Here is a 15,455-nt window from a genome sequence, read left to right as displayed (position 1 = left end):
TAATATGACAAAATTTTGTAATTTACCTAAACTAATCAGTACTATCATCTATTTAATTCTATAAAAACTTTATCTCACTTGATAATCTCTCTAATTAGAATATATTGGGAGTCAGAATCTTATAAAAAAGACAAAGCTTGGAGAAAACGAAATAAAAAATATGACATTTTTATTTCCATTAAATATAATGGAGTTAAACTTTTCTCTAGTAATGAATATGAGTCTTGTTTTCTTATTATTTTATATTATTCTTTTATTAATATCATATATGAGTTTGATTCATTATAATGATATAACAATTCTACCTTGCAATAAAAGTGAAAAACAACAACTTAACTCTCAAGTTCCCTTTATTGTAAATAAAAATAAATATTTTATTTACAAGAAATAATTTTATATTAATTTACACATAACAATTTAAAATGAATTGTTTAAAAACTTAATTTTTTTTTCTTTTATTCATTTTTACGTAACAAGCCTTTTTGTGAACATCACATGATTGCATCACTAGGGAAACGTCATCAAATAGTTTGATACAAAGGCAAGTTAAGTGGACAAGGATCACCTGTCCCATAATTTTCCTATTTCTCTATTCTGGATCAATCAAACATCACAAAATAATATTAAAATATTAATTTATATTTTTATAGTTTTTTTATATAAATAAAGCTCTATGATTGATTTGGTACACCAAGTGGGACATGTGATCCACGTCAAGTTAAGTTACCATCCATGGAAAATTTTACCCTCTCTCCTTTTCTCCCTCTCTCTCATCAACATTTCCACATCACCCTCCTTTCCCTACATTTTCCATTCCCTTGTATCTCTCTTTCTTGGCAAAATCCTACCCCTTTCTCTCTCTCTTTCTATCTTACACTCTATATCATTTCTTTCTATATTATTTGCTAAATCCAATAACAAATTTTGCAAAGAAAACAACGCCAAAAAGATCAACCCTTTCAGAGAAAATGAGTATTCTCTTTCCTGAAAGTGTCTTATTATCTAATACGAAGAGGGTTATAAGAGAACTTCTTCAGGGTCATGAGTGTGCTACTAAGCTTAGGTTTCTGATTCAAAACCCTATTGGCTCTGATGGGTCTACTCTCTCAGCTGAAGAACTCTTGTCCAATGTGGAGAGATCTTTTACTCAAACTATTTCTGTGCTCACTTCTTCTGATGCTGAAGTTTTTGATGAGGTTGGTCAGATTGTAAATTATGGAGAGAATGGGTCACATGTTGGTGCTAATTCTTGTAATGATTTGAGGTCTGAAGATTCAACTGAGAGTAAGAAGAGATCGCTGACAACAACAATAAAGGATCGAAGAGGTTCATACAAAAGAAGGTTTTCTTCTTCTTTTCCATTATTTGATCTATTGTTTTATAGTGATATGTGTTGTTAGTTCAATTCTTTTCTCAACAGTGCTTATGTTTTGTCAGTGATTTGGTATGTTTGGAAGGATTCACTGAATTGGGACACATGTACGGACACATTGTCTTATATTGGATAAAATATTCGAAAAATGTTTTTTATTTTAAAATAGTACAATTTTTAGTACTATATATGTGTATATACTTACATAAATGTGAAAAATGTTAATTAATGTCAACTAGGTATCAAATTGAGTTGTATGAACTAACAATATATTGATTTAATGGTGTAAGATTTTACCATATCTTTAATATGATTAAAATGTTAATGATTCGATCATTGAAAATAACACTTATTCGAAGGAATAACCATATACCCTGAAATAAATTAGTTCTTTATCCATATGATGAGAAGATTCCTAGTACCAAAAAATTGACTTCTACAAATAATAGAGTTGAAGATACATTTTTTTAGAATTGAAGTTAATTTGAGGTTTAAGTTTGAACTTTTCTAGTACAATGAATTGATAGAGTGAACTCCGATCCATTGATTATGATTAGTGCAAGAAACTATTTAAGGATTCAGATTCTAGTGGGTTATTTATTATATTTTGTGAAAAGTGGGTTCCTTTTGAAAGCATAGAGTCTTGTATGAATATGTAACCTAATCTTAATCTATATCCATTATATCATACATGAAATAACATGCATAATATGTTCTAAATGGTTGAGCAGAAGGACTGCACAAACATGGACCAATATCTCTGAAACTATTGATGACAATCATGCATGGAGAAAGTATGGGCAGAAGGAAATTCTGAATTCTAAATTCCCCAGGTAATCATTATTTTCCTTTTCGGTTTTTCATTTAAAGATTCTCCAAGGAAATAATATCTGAGATATAGTAATTTGATTTATGCATAAATTGCATATTCACTACTCAATGTAGTTTATTGTCCTTTTCAACTTTAGTTGCTTTCCTTCCTTTTCTATCTCCATAAAGAAGCTGGGCCACTGAATGATCTATGATCTATAAAGAAAGATCATCACAAAAAATGTCTTTAATTAATTACCTTTGGTATATATATATATATATATATATATATAATCCTGAATTCCAATTCTAATTTTTTTATGCTTTAAGGGCTGAACACTACTGCTTCTTAAACAACTGAAGATAAAGGCTAATATAGAAACAAGGCTTAGCAAACTACCTTAATTTGAGAGAACTAATTATTTCAATTTATTTGGTTTTTATGAGTAAGAGGATTTAGGTATGGAAAGCATACTTGGAATAATGAGACTGAACAAGTTATTGGTTTAGTGATGTAAGGTCTCGTTAAATCTTTAGGATGAGCAAAATGTTAAATTTTCAATTCCCGATAGTGGTACTTGTTGGAAGGGACAATCACACATCCCAAAAATGATTAGTTCTTCACCCATAGAATGAGGGGATACATTTCATAGTTCAAAAAAAAGTAATATAATACCTAGGTGTTGAGGTTAATACAGAAGTGAACATAAATAATCATGTTTATACTAAAATGTAGAATTAGTCTTAATTAAATAAGGAGAGAAATTGGGAAAAAATATATAAATAGGGAACAAATTCTATAGATATTCTAAAATACTACAAAACATTCCAATCTATACAAAATATGATATGTGATATTTTCTTAGATATTTTAATTAACAATTCCCCCAACTTAGCTTACTAACTTAGCTTGTTAAATGCAAACAATGGACTCCTTTTTTTCAAAGAAAAGAAAATGAATAATAGGAGCTCAGAAGGGGTTTCAACCCCAATACAGGAAAATGACTCATACTCAATATATTTAGAGGCGTGCGCAAAACATAAGAAATACAATATCGCAAATCGACACACTATTGAGTAAAGTCACACATTTGAGACTAATATTTGAATTAAGTCCATGATATATAAAGCCGAATGACTTGTTTGAAAAAATGAATTCATTCTTATAAGCCAAATCTAACAACAACCTCAAACCAAAATATTCTCTAGTTTAGGCTAAAATTGGAAGCATTGGAGAAATTGGTGACAAACGATTCCATTTGTTGAGTTGTTGATCAGAAAGGTCATCACAACCATGACAGATGGTGGATGACAATAGAGAAGGAAGTTGGAAGGATAACACAACAAAAATATGTGAATAATTAGAGTTCATTTTATTTTTATAGATCAACAATGTAATAATTTCAAGACATACAACAAAGAATAATACCACTCTAATCCCAGGTTGAATTGAATGGTTTTATGACTAGTGAAATATATATGTATTGTTCGTATAAGATTTATATATATTTAGTATATTATTCATTATTTATTTGTATTACTTGTTTTGATGAATCAATGATAATTAAATATTAATAATAAATAATATAATAATAATAATATATAAAACTCATATACAGTAAATATATGCATTCCTTTCTCTTGAATGAATGGAGGAAAAGAGATAATGGAAATTGATAAATAAGATTGATGTCAATATAATGTGATGGTCATGTATTGAGACTAACTCAAAAAATGGCACCAATAAATCTTATCGACACAGTTTATATAATTTTGAATATATTTTTACAAACCTAGTTGGTTTTTGGTATTTATCTTTTACTACAAAATTCAAACACATTTATCTGAATTCCCCTTCATTCATATTTGAACATTCAAACATGGGATTAGCAAAGACTTAAATTTGGGCAAACAAAATCAGTCAGAAAACATTTATTCATTCAAATCATTAATGTTGTTTCCAAAACAATGTAATATATTATAGGAAATAGCATTAGTATATGTAAAATTACAATTGATACCCTATGTAAAATTACAAAATTACACCTAAATACATATATAAATATATATAAATACATATTTCACACAGATTCACATCAAATATGGGGTTACCCAAAATTTGATGGATAAATCGATAATATAAACAAACTTTTCACTATAAATATATATTTATTGAGCTGTTTGTTTTCTATCCTTTAGAGTTTAGACCAAGATTATAAACTATACTAGACATCAAACAGGAAGAAATCATATATTAAGTTTAATTGATTAAACCATTTGGTTGGACCAGAATATATCATATATAATTAATAAATATATCAATGTAAAATTTTATATAATTAGTAATTATGTATTATTAGATTGAAGTAGCATATCTTGATCTTTTTCTTAAAGTGAATTATCTAGTTCGCTTCTTGAGTTATTACAGTTTAATTAGGTTTATCACAATTGGATAAAAAATTGTCTGCTTCAAAATGATTAACCTTCATGCAGTTAAGACTATATTGGTTTAGAGAGACAAATTAGATTGACTGAGTTGGTGTTAGATCTGTCCGTTCTAAATAAAGGAACTGGGGCTCCTTTCTAAATAAAACGACTTTGACTATGAGATTATATGGAATGTGATTGAGAAATATAGTGCCCTTTCTTGACTCCTTTAAAACAGAGTCAAAGACCTTCTCCTTCCTTATCTCCTCCCTCTGTTTAGGTTCTTGCACATCATTATACAATATGTACTGGTTTGGTCATAGGGATTTTATGAATTTTATGATAATAGAGAAATACGGAGAGTCATAAAATATGTAATGATTTTTCATGTTTTTCAGTTCCCTTTATTCCCATAAGAAAAAAGTAGAGAGCGAGTAGATTCTCAAGACAACGTCTTCAACGTGCCGCAGACTTTCACTGTGTTATTTTGTTGGGTGTCTTCTTCCAATTATTTCAACAACTTGACACACTAATTTAATAGTACCAATCAATCGTGTGGACAGTACTACACTGAGTTCCTTATGATTTTGTTTGTTTAGCATCTTTAATACTATGCTTGGGAAGGTATGTTAAGGCATGAGCATATAAGCTAACTAACTAACTCCAATGGAGTCCACTGAAAAAAGTATTATTCAACACTTAACAAATATGATTGGTAGAGTCTGGATGGGTGTATCCAGCTTGAGTAAGATCCTCTTTATTAATGAAGAGACACATTAACACACAAAATGTTATATATAATAACATTTTTATCTCTTTATTTATCATGAAATCACATTTTTGCCATTTAACATGTGAGTAAAAATAACCATTTGTCTCTCCATTAATGGAGATGATCCTTATTCATCCAGATTTGGGTGATTAAGGTTATGGCGGTCCTCTCCTCAAATTAAGTATTTATTACATATTATTTATAAGAGTGTGGTCTATTTAAATTTACTCCTCATCCTAACCATCAATTCTAGGAAAATTTAATGATTTAGATTTACTCACTAATTCAAACCACTTGATTTCTCTAGAATTGATGACTAGAAAGAGAAGTAAGTGAATTCTCTCCTATTTATAATATATAAATTACCTTTCCAAATTTCTTATCACAATTTCAATGACTAAAATTAAGTGTATATATTTTGATGTTTTTTCTTTGCATATAAGATAGTCTAAGACACTAAACATTAAATTATATATGAAACTCAGGACAATATTTATGATTCAGTAAGAGACAAATACAACTCAATCCGACCTATTTTATGGTTACTCATTTATCATATTTGTACGTGTGTTTATTTAATTCTATACAAAGTAATGACGTTTTTTTGTTGAAAATAACATAGATTTCTAACTTTTTTATCATATATACATGATTAACAGTGTATATATATATATTATTTCATATCTCAAATTACACATCCATAATAATAAGTAACATTGAGAAGACTTTTTCTAAAAAGAGTATGATCTAGGGTAAGGTTGGCTTGATCAACATTTGGGATCGGGTTAGTTTCAAGTTTGAGTAGGTCAGTTCAAGTTCAAAAATAATCCGACCAATATTTAGATTTGGGTAAAGGACAAATCTTACCTTATTCAACTTCATTCATACTCATTCCTAGTAGTGGAACCCATCTTAGCATATCATTATCAGTCTAGTTTTTTTTTGTATAACAAAAAATATCCCTTACCAATAAGGTGAAGAAATGATCTGTGTGTGGCTGCAACTAAGAAGGTAGCTGCAAGGAAAGTGTTGAGTTAGGTAACAGAATGTGTAAGGAATTAGTGATATGTCAAATAAATAGTAGCTCTTAGCATTCATAATCTATATACTAAGGGATGGAAATGCTTAAAACTTGTATTCTAACACCTTTTCTGCTCACAATTTGAAGGAGTTACTTCAGGTGCTCTAGGAAGTATGATCAAGATTGCCAAGCAATGAAACAGGTTCAAAGGATAGAAGAGAAACCACATATGTACCATACTACATACATTGGCTTCCACACATGCAAAGATACCCTTATGACTCCACAAATGGTCACATATTCTGATACTTTGGACTCATTTCTTGTGAACTCAAATTCTGACTCAAAGGTACCAAATGAAAAGGATGCTCCTTTTTGCTCACAAATTATAAAACAAGAATATCCCAAAGAAGACATACCCAATGATCTTAAAGACAACTTGGACCCTACCCTATGGTCTGATTTGAAGGATTTGGAACTATATAAGCCTGCCATTGTACTCTCAAAGGTGGATAATGCAGATACTGTGTATTCATGTACTGATGATTCTCAAAGCCTGGACCTGGATTTTGGGGTATTTCCTTCTCATTTTAGCACTGATTTCCACTTTGATGAAAGTCATTTGCTTTGATTAATTAGCTTCCCTAACTATGGAAAATATTGGATCTTTAGATTTTGCCTTTTGGATTTGTATCATGTACTATGAGAAAGTCACCTTCATCATCCATTAGTCTCCCATCAATTACTGTAATGTAATGTAAGTCCATAAGTGCTTTGAAAAGATTTATGATTTAATAATATAGAATAAACTTGGTGTGGGTTAACCTGTCGTGTGATTAATTTCTTTTTTATGATGGGTATTATACATTTAGAAATATATCACCTCATTATTAATTTTTTGGTTTATTTTTTAGTTAATGTAGTTTTTTTATTAACTCCTTGTATATTAGTTTGGAAAAGGATCTTCTGTACTAGAATTTTTATATCCTCATATTCCTAGACAATTAGATATCATAAAAAATATTAAAATATTAACTTTTGTTTTTATGATTTTTATTTTTAATTGAATGATTTTTTTTAATTAATTTAGGACATAAAGTGAGATATAAATAGAGACATGTTGGTCCCTTCCATATTAGCTTATCTTGATTTCTGTTATCCTCATCTAAAACAAAAACATTGTATCAATTAACAGAAGAGGCTAAAATCAAAATAAGCAAATTTACTGAGACTATAACAACAAAAAATTCATATGGACCAAAATAAAAAAACCATTACTTTACTAGAACTAAAAGCAAATTTAAACATTTTTAAGGTTTATTCTTACACAATCTCTCAAATATAGGATGCATAAAGGATGCAAACTCCTTGTACTTAAATTACAGACATATTAGTACATCATCTCAGATTTAAAGTATGTATAAAATAGGAGTATATGCATAAAAAAATTGAGTAATTCATGAGACCTTTATCAACTCGTATAAAAATAAAATGATACTCCTATATATTTAAGCATGTTTAATGATTGTAATACTCCTTTTATGTTTGCAAGGCTATGTCATGCATGGAAAATAGCTAAATATATACTATTGGTGTTATCTAAACAATTTAAATTAATAATTAAATCAAATTATTTTTATTTTTTAAAATTTTTATCTTGTGTATTTAGATGTATATCAAAAAACATCTAAAAGTCAAAGAAGAATTTAAAAATATCACAATATACTGTTAAATAACATTATAGTAAATCTATATGAGCCAATTGCATCCACAAAACTTGATACAAGATTTATTGCAAACTGGTGTGGGACATGTGCTAGCTAATAATCCATTGATGGAAGTTATATTGCAAACGGGTGTGGGGCATGCGTTAGATACGAATCCAATAATGGAAGATTTATTGCAAAAGGGTGTTGGGCATGCTGTTCTACCGATCCAATAAACCAAAATTCTGTCAGTGGGTTGAACTGTTTGTCATAAGTATTGGATTGAAAAGTGTATTGCGAGAACCAACGATTTTCATTCAGAAAAAGATATGTACAGATAATTTAACAATTATTTACTTTATCAATGCATTAATTATAACTCTTAGAGCTAGTGATGTGAGGCAATAGATCCATGAGATAACTAAAAAATTAAAAGTTTAATTTCTGTGAGCAACACACTTATTGATAAGAGAAACATCTGTAAATATTGAAAGAGATTAGTTCCCTACACAAAAGGTGAGAATGTTGTTATAAATTAAAAAAATAAAACAAATTATTTTCTAAATATTAATTGTGAGAGTAAGTCAAAATTGTGGACAATAAATTATTCCAAAAATTAGTTATAAAACTTACTAACTTCACCTACCTTGAAACTTTTGAGGACTAATTTAGATTTTCTAATTTTCAAGTATATAAGAACCAGAAGCAATAAGAACCATCTCTAGTACTGGAAAGACAAGTTTCTCATCATGTTTTCAATGATAGTACAAAAATATAATTTCATGATCAACAAAAGAATAAATGTATTATTATATATTATTTTTTGTTTATTATTATGTGGTATTTATCTCTCTATAGTAATGGAGATAGAATCCTTATTCTAAAAGAAGTAGGGTTCAATGAAATAGAGATTTGGGGTGGAAGAAAAAACCAAATGGACGTTGTTTTTTTGGGTTTAACTTTTTTTATTTTAAAAATTATTCTAAAACGGCATTGTTTTGAAAAATGATTTTTGTTAAAAAAATTATATGTCATCCAATCACTATTAGACTCGCCAACGTGAACAAAAGACATCTCGTCATGTCACTAGTTAGTACTACATGTAGTCCAAATTGCTAATTAAGAGATATGAATAGAATGATTAAGTGGTTTCACGTTGAAATTGTTGGAGGACTAAATTGACAATTTAAATTATTAGGGACTAAGTTGGTAAGGTTGAAAAACATGAACAACCAAAATGAGTAATTACTCTAATATAATTTTTTTAAATACACTATTTTCAATCTTTTTTTTCTTTTTTTTTGCTTGCTTAACCATCTTGCAAAGGATATTAGTCAACAAAATTACTTTTTTGCCATGTTTGAGAATGCCAATACCTCATTATAAATTGAGAATGATCATATATTCTCCTACAAATCTTTATATACTATAAGAAGTAATGATGATCACATGTCTCCATTCATGTCTTATATTTTGTGTCTCAAGCCAATTAAAAAACTCTATTCAATTAAAAGAAAAATCATAAAAACAGAAATTAATATTTTAGTATTATTTTGTAAATTTTGATTGAATAAGGATATAAGGAAGAGGAAAATTCTAGGACAAAGGATCATTGTCCATAAGAAAATGGCATATATTTACTTATAAACTAATTATTAATTAATAAACAAATTATAGCCTTACCATATATTACTTTTCTTAACTTATAGAAAGATATATGAGGACACTCTTAATAATCAATTAACTAATAATTATTAGATGTAAATATAATAATACTCACTATTGCTGGGATGAATTCTACAATATTGGATACACTAATACTAGAATCTAAAGGAAAATAAGATTTTTAATTTCTTGAGTTATTTAATTAAAAATTAAACTCTTAAAAATTTATTACTACACTTGTTATCATCTCTACTCAGCACAGAGAGGAACTGAACTCAACCATTGTATCCATGTAATTATCATTTCTTCCAAGACACCACAAAAATATATATTTTTTTGTTTCATGCATATATTTTTGTATTGGAGACAATCTTATCCAAGCCGAGAACATCCACTAATATGTGAGGCTAACTCTCTCAGCTTTTCCATCCATAAGACTCGAAACTGAGACTTTGTTTAAGAGGAATCAAACATATAGCACTTGAATCAACACCTGTTGGTACACCATAAAATTATATTGCAAGCAAACATATTAATGAAAGTATTTTAGCTATCCTACGTACTATCGACAAATGAAAAAGAGAGATAGTTTGTATTATAAGTGGCCTTCATGCAAATTATTTTGTCATCTTCTTCTTAATTCCGTTCTAGATTATTTTATTTTTAGTCATTGGGTTTTAATTTTTAAGTTAATTTAAATTTTTATCCTTCAAAAATTATATTTTAAACTTGTGGAAGTTGAACTCAACACTTATTTTTATGTGTCCTTAAATAAAAATGTATTTTATTTTTGTTGATTGAATGAATCAAATATAGAATGCATACATTTTAACCTAATGAGTATTTAATTTTAGGAATAAGTTCAAGAATTCCCTTAAACTTCAGGTGTTTTATAAGTAAACCTCATAAATTATTTTTTCTTCCTAATTACTCTTTAAACTTTTAACTATTGGTGAAAATGGTTCATAAATATATACAATTTTAATTACTAACAATGAAATTGGAACTAACACATACTTATTTAAAATTTCATAAAAATACTCTTCCCATGGGAAAATTGCAATGTCCCTGACTGTATCACCATTGTAAAAGTTCATAAAAAATTTTAAAAGAAAAAAAAGACTATTGCCAAAATTAACTAAACAATAATGGAGGATAGTCGGTCTTTATATAAACTGCATATTTTATCTTGGATTCAAATTTATAAGTGCCTTTGAAATGTTTTTGCGCTGATTGCATGAGAGTATTTGTCAGGACGTGTCTCATAATTTTGAAGATAGAAAGAGAGAAAATTAATATATATTTTTAAAATGCAATATACTTTTAGAGTTAAATATCTATATATAAAAAGCATTAAATGATGACTATGACTTTTTAATTTATTTAATTGCTAACGAGTCATAAATGGATTAGTGATTTGTATTTGTTCTATTGGAAAGGTTATTTGTTTTACACTCTTATTCTATCTCTCTCGGGTTGTATCTCTCCAGTATGGTTTGTGTTGTATTATCTTTTGATAGAATTAATGTAAATAATATAATGTGTTAATTCCAATTTATTAATAATGTAAAATTATATGGGGTTAATTTTACTAATAATTAAAGTTTAAGTAGTAATTAAGAAAAATAATAATTTTATGGTGTCTATTTGTAAAACACAAAAAATTTAAGGAGTTTTATGAATTTTTTCTTTAATTTTAAGCCCAAAAATGAGAAATTACAAAGGATATATGATTAATTATTTATTCAATAATTTATATTAGATTAATCACTTTTAACTAGGTTCCATCGAGTGACATTCCTCGAGTAATAGAGAGATAAATACTCTAAAAAAAAGTGAAGTATAATAATCTCTATATCACATTAATAAATCTTATTTTTTTAAGATGAGACTTATAAAAAAAGAGAACTTCTCTCTATGAGTAATGGAGAGTATCTTCTTCAAGCTCCACTAAATCTTTATACACACTATATTAAATGTTAATTGTTTGATGTATAAAAGAACGTTTATCAGGAGAAAATAATATATCCTAAAAGAATTACTTATATACCAATACATCCTTTTGATGATACCAAAAAATCAATTTTATATCTCTAAATTTCTTCCAGCTCTAACATTTTCCATTTGGAACAGTCAAATATCTCAACAATCTTCAGCTTTTCTTTTCTTGTCACTTGATTTTCACTTATCTCAATCAGTAGGAGGGAAGAGAGATTCCATACTATTACCACTGCTGCTACCAGAGTTGAACATAGCATCAGCCATATCCACCACAGGATAATCAGCACCAAATCTTGAAGTTGATGGCCCACCACCGGCATCAGCCGCGGCTGGAGCCAAACCACCACCACCCTGTTGTGGTGGAAGTGATAATGGTGCTGTAGAAGACATATGGCACGTGTGGTTACCTCTGTATGCTACTTCATATATGCTTGGATTGTCATCAAGTCGCTGCACTTGTTTCTTGGCTGGGCAGCCATACAGTTTTTGGTGCGTGCACCTATAGTAACACCTAAGAAGGAACATGCATTTCAAATTAATCAAGGGGGAATAATAAGTTTCTTCTGAGTCTATTTTTGAGTTGTTTTTTAGGAGAAATAAGTGAAATCACATATAAGGCTTGAAAACTGTTTTAAAAATCTATTTCATGGTTCTCAAATCTTTCACTTTAATCTGAAAATCAAATAATAAACAAACCCTTATTGCTGACTTTATGTAAAAGGCATGAAATAAAAAGAGGTGGAAGACAGTGATTTTTTGCTATATGCTTTGCATTTTTTTGGGTACATGCTATGTGTGCTTTGCATTGGATTTCAGTCCAAACCTATGTATAAAGAATCCATAATTAATTTGAATTTTTGTATAGGCTGTTAATTATACTAAAGTGTATGTTCTCAACCATTTAAGGGAACGTAGTGAGTGTTTGGGTTCAGGTATTTTCGTTGATATAATGCTTTCTTATTAGGAAGAGAAATCATCTTGCCAATAACTTTCTCTCTATCTTAAACCAATCAATTATTGTCAAATTAAATAATGTTAAATTTAAAAATTAATTTAATTTTTATTTAATATATATTTTTCAAACTCTTATTGATAATATTGTGTTGAGTATAGGGGAATAATATAGAAGATTTAAATTTCTTGTTAGCTAGCTAATTGGCAAGTTCTTTATTTTTCTTCAAATAAAAATTAATTAATTAATCAATCAACCAGACCTTGGGTATTTGTAGCCAAGTATCTCTTTCTGGCCATATTTTCTCCAAGTGAAGCCATCCTCTGGTGGTATCTCTGTGTTTCCAAACTGTGGTGCGGGAACCATCGTTGTTCTCTTCTCAAGATCAACTTTCCTGCTGCAAATTATTGTATATGTTAAGATATAATAATTAGGCCAATGTCCAACAAACTACCTTTGTGAAGGGAATTATATAGTAATTAATAATCAACATATGGGGTCGGCAAAATAATAAAAAATGTTAGTGTGAATTAACCAATAGTGTATTTATAAGAAATATCTGTGTTTTGTTGCCTAACTACTTAGAAATATCTTGGAAAGTCTCCTTTAGCATGCATCGCATGCGTTAATCTTGCAAGGACTATGACAAAGTAAAGGCTAGGAGTGAATATGGGTCTGGTTGGGACGGATTAAGACTTGTCCTTACTCGATCCTAAATATTAGTTGAATCATTTTTCTGAACCTGGTCCTGATCCTAGACTCGAAGCTAACTGATCCTAAATATTAATTGGGTCAGCTTTTAAACCCGATCCGATTTTAAATATAATGCATACTCATTATAATTAAAGACTTCTGAATACTGTTATTATTATGAACATATAATTTGACATATAAAATGATAAATGTATATATATATATATATTATTAATCATGTATATATGATAAAAATTAAAGAATCAATGATATTTTCGACCAAAATTGTATCATTACTTTGTACACATTTGAGTAGAAACGCATACAAACATGATGAGTGAGAGACCATAGGACGAGACGGACCGAATCATACTTGGTCCCTATCCGACTTTAAATATTGATCGGGTCAATTTTTGAACCCAAACCTGACCTTAGACTCAATCACATCCGACCATATTCAGACCTGATCATGATCAGACTGTATCTGGTGAGTGAGTAGGGTCGAGTCCTGCTCACCCCAAGTAAAGTCTATAGGGCGCTGGAAAAAACCCAAAGCCTACCACTATAGTGGACTTTTGTTTTCTTTCTTTCAATTTTTCATCATTAACTCTTTTAATTCTTTCAAATGTGTGAATGAAATGTAATACAACTCCTACAAAAACAAATAATTTTCAGTATGGGAGAGTCCAATAATTAATGAAGACGGTAATATGTGTGCTTGAAAAAATTTAACCGTGCAGATTTTAAATTATTTTTAAATATTCTTTTTATAAATCATCAAACTCATGTATATCTATGTACCCAAAAAAAACTATGTATATCTCACATTCCAACCCTCTCAAGTAATGTAGAAAATCCCAATCACTTAGGTAGGCGAGCAAAAAAAGAAGACATGCTCTTCTATGTTTCCATATATCTATGGATTACACTGACAAAATGAGTGGCCTAAACAAGCCCACAAAATATAAGAGCTTAGAAAAAAGTTGTAGTTCAAATTATATATAAACCTTTTTAGCTCGGCTCAAAAGAGCTCGTTTTACATCTGGTCTAGCCTGTCGGGTTTAGGGCTACCCAAATTATTAATTTTAAAGATGTAAAACTTTTTTAAAGATGTTTAAATGCATCATTTAGGAAAAAAACAATGAAAGTTTGTCATTTTTATGTTGCTACTGTTTCTATTATGTTCTTGCTTGTGTTTTTGATGTTATTGTTGTAATTGTAGTCGGTTGTTGTTGATTTTGCAGTTTTACTATTGTTGCTGTCTAAATTTAAAGGAAAAGCTATTATATTTATTGTGTATAAAAAAATAAGTATTTTAAATTGTGGTTATATAAACATCACAGTGTAGACTACAATCATTGTGATATGATTTTTTTAATAAAAAATGATTTTTAATTCAATGTGGTTATAATGTAGCGCCATCATTATAATATGATGTCACATCACAATTATGGTTATAAGTACTACTACAACATTGTGGTCTATCGTACCATGTAGTTGGCAATTTTAAACAATGGAAAATATTACATGCTCATACTACACTCAATTATGACAAACTAATGCATTTTATTTTATTTAAAAGTTTGTCGAGCCAATTTGGAGCTATTACCACATAGGACAAATTTAAACAGTATTTTTAGTGGTCCAAATATAAGGTGAGCCTTTTTGGCCCAACCCGAAGTGGACATGTGACCCGATATGAGCCAGAACTAGTTAAATCACATCATCAATCAAATAAGCATAATTGTCCCACGGTTGCATTGTTGTAATATTATAATTTTCACCATATCCATAATTGCATCACAACTACAAATGTTATAGTATTGATCACTTTTTTCCTTCATATTTTAGTGATTTTTATAAAAAACAATCCAACCACAAGTCAAGAGAATAATGAGAGAAAAGCATGTTTTTCCCTTTATTTTTAATGACAAAAATATAATTCCATTATATTCAGAAAGATAAATATATTATTAAAAGTTATATTTATCTTTGTTTTTTTTTTTGAAGTGTTTGTCTATGAATTAGAACTTTAT

At 28.9% G+C, this 15,455-nt stretch overlaps 1 protein-coding gene and 1 pseudogene across 2 annotated transcripts; one reads left to right on the top strand and one right to left on the bottom strand.

Annotated features, from left to right (window-relative positions):
• On the top strand, nucleotides 756–7,055 carry LOC109326089 (probable WRKY transcription factor 70). 2 transcript variants are annotated; one of them, XM_019558748.1, is made up of 4 exons: nucleotides 756–1,342; nucleotides 2,104–2,205; nucleotides 6,550–6,910; nucleotides 6,968–7,055. In XM_019558748.1, exons 1-4 carry the CDS (start codon nucleotides 969–971, stop codon nucleotides 7,031–7,033), a joined length of 903 nt encoding a protein of 300 aa, XP_019414293.1. In that variant the 5' UTR covers nucleotides 756–968; the 3' UTR covers nucleotides 7,034–7,055. The 2 variants fall into 2 exon arrangements, with proteins under 2 accessions (XP_019414293.1, XP_019414292.1); XM_019558747.1 differs by having other exon boundaries at nucleotides 6,550–7,055.
• LOC109326378 lies at nucleotides 11,955–13,890 on the bottom strand (annotated as a pseudogene).

The sequence above is a fragment of the Lupinus angustifolius genome, chromosome LG14, assembly GCF_001865875.1.
Source record: "Lupinus angustifolius cultivar Tanjil chromosome LG14, LupAngTanjil_v1.0, whole genome shotgun sequence".
NCBI lineage: Eukaryota > Viridiplantae > Streptophyta > Magnoliopsida > Fabales > Fabaceae > Lupinus > Lupinus angustifolius.
Note: the sequence above shows the minus strand (reverse complement) of the source record. Positions and strands in the feature narration are given on the sequence as shown.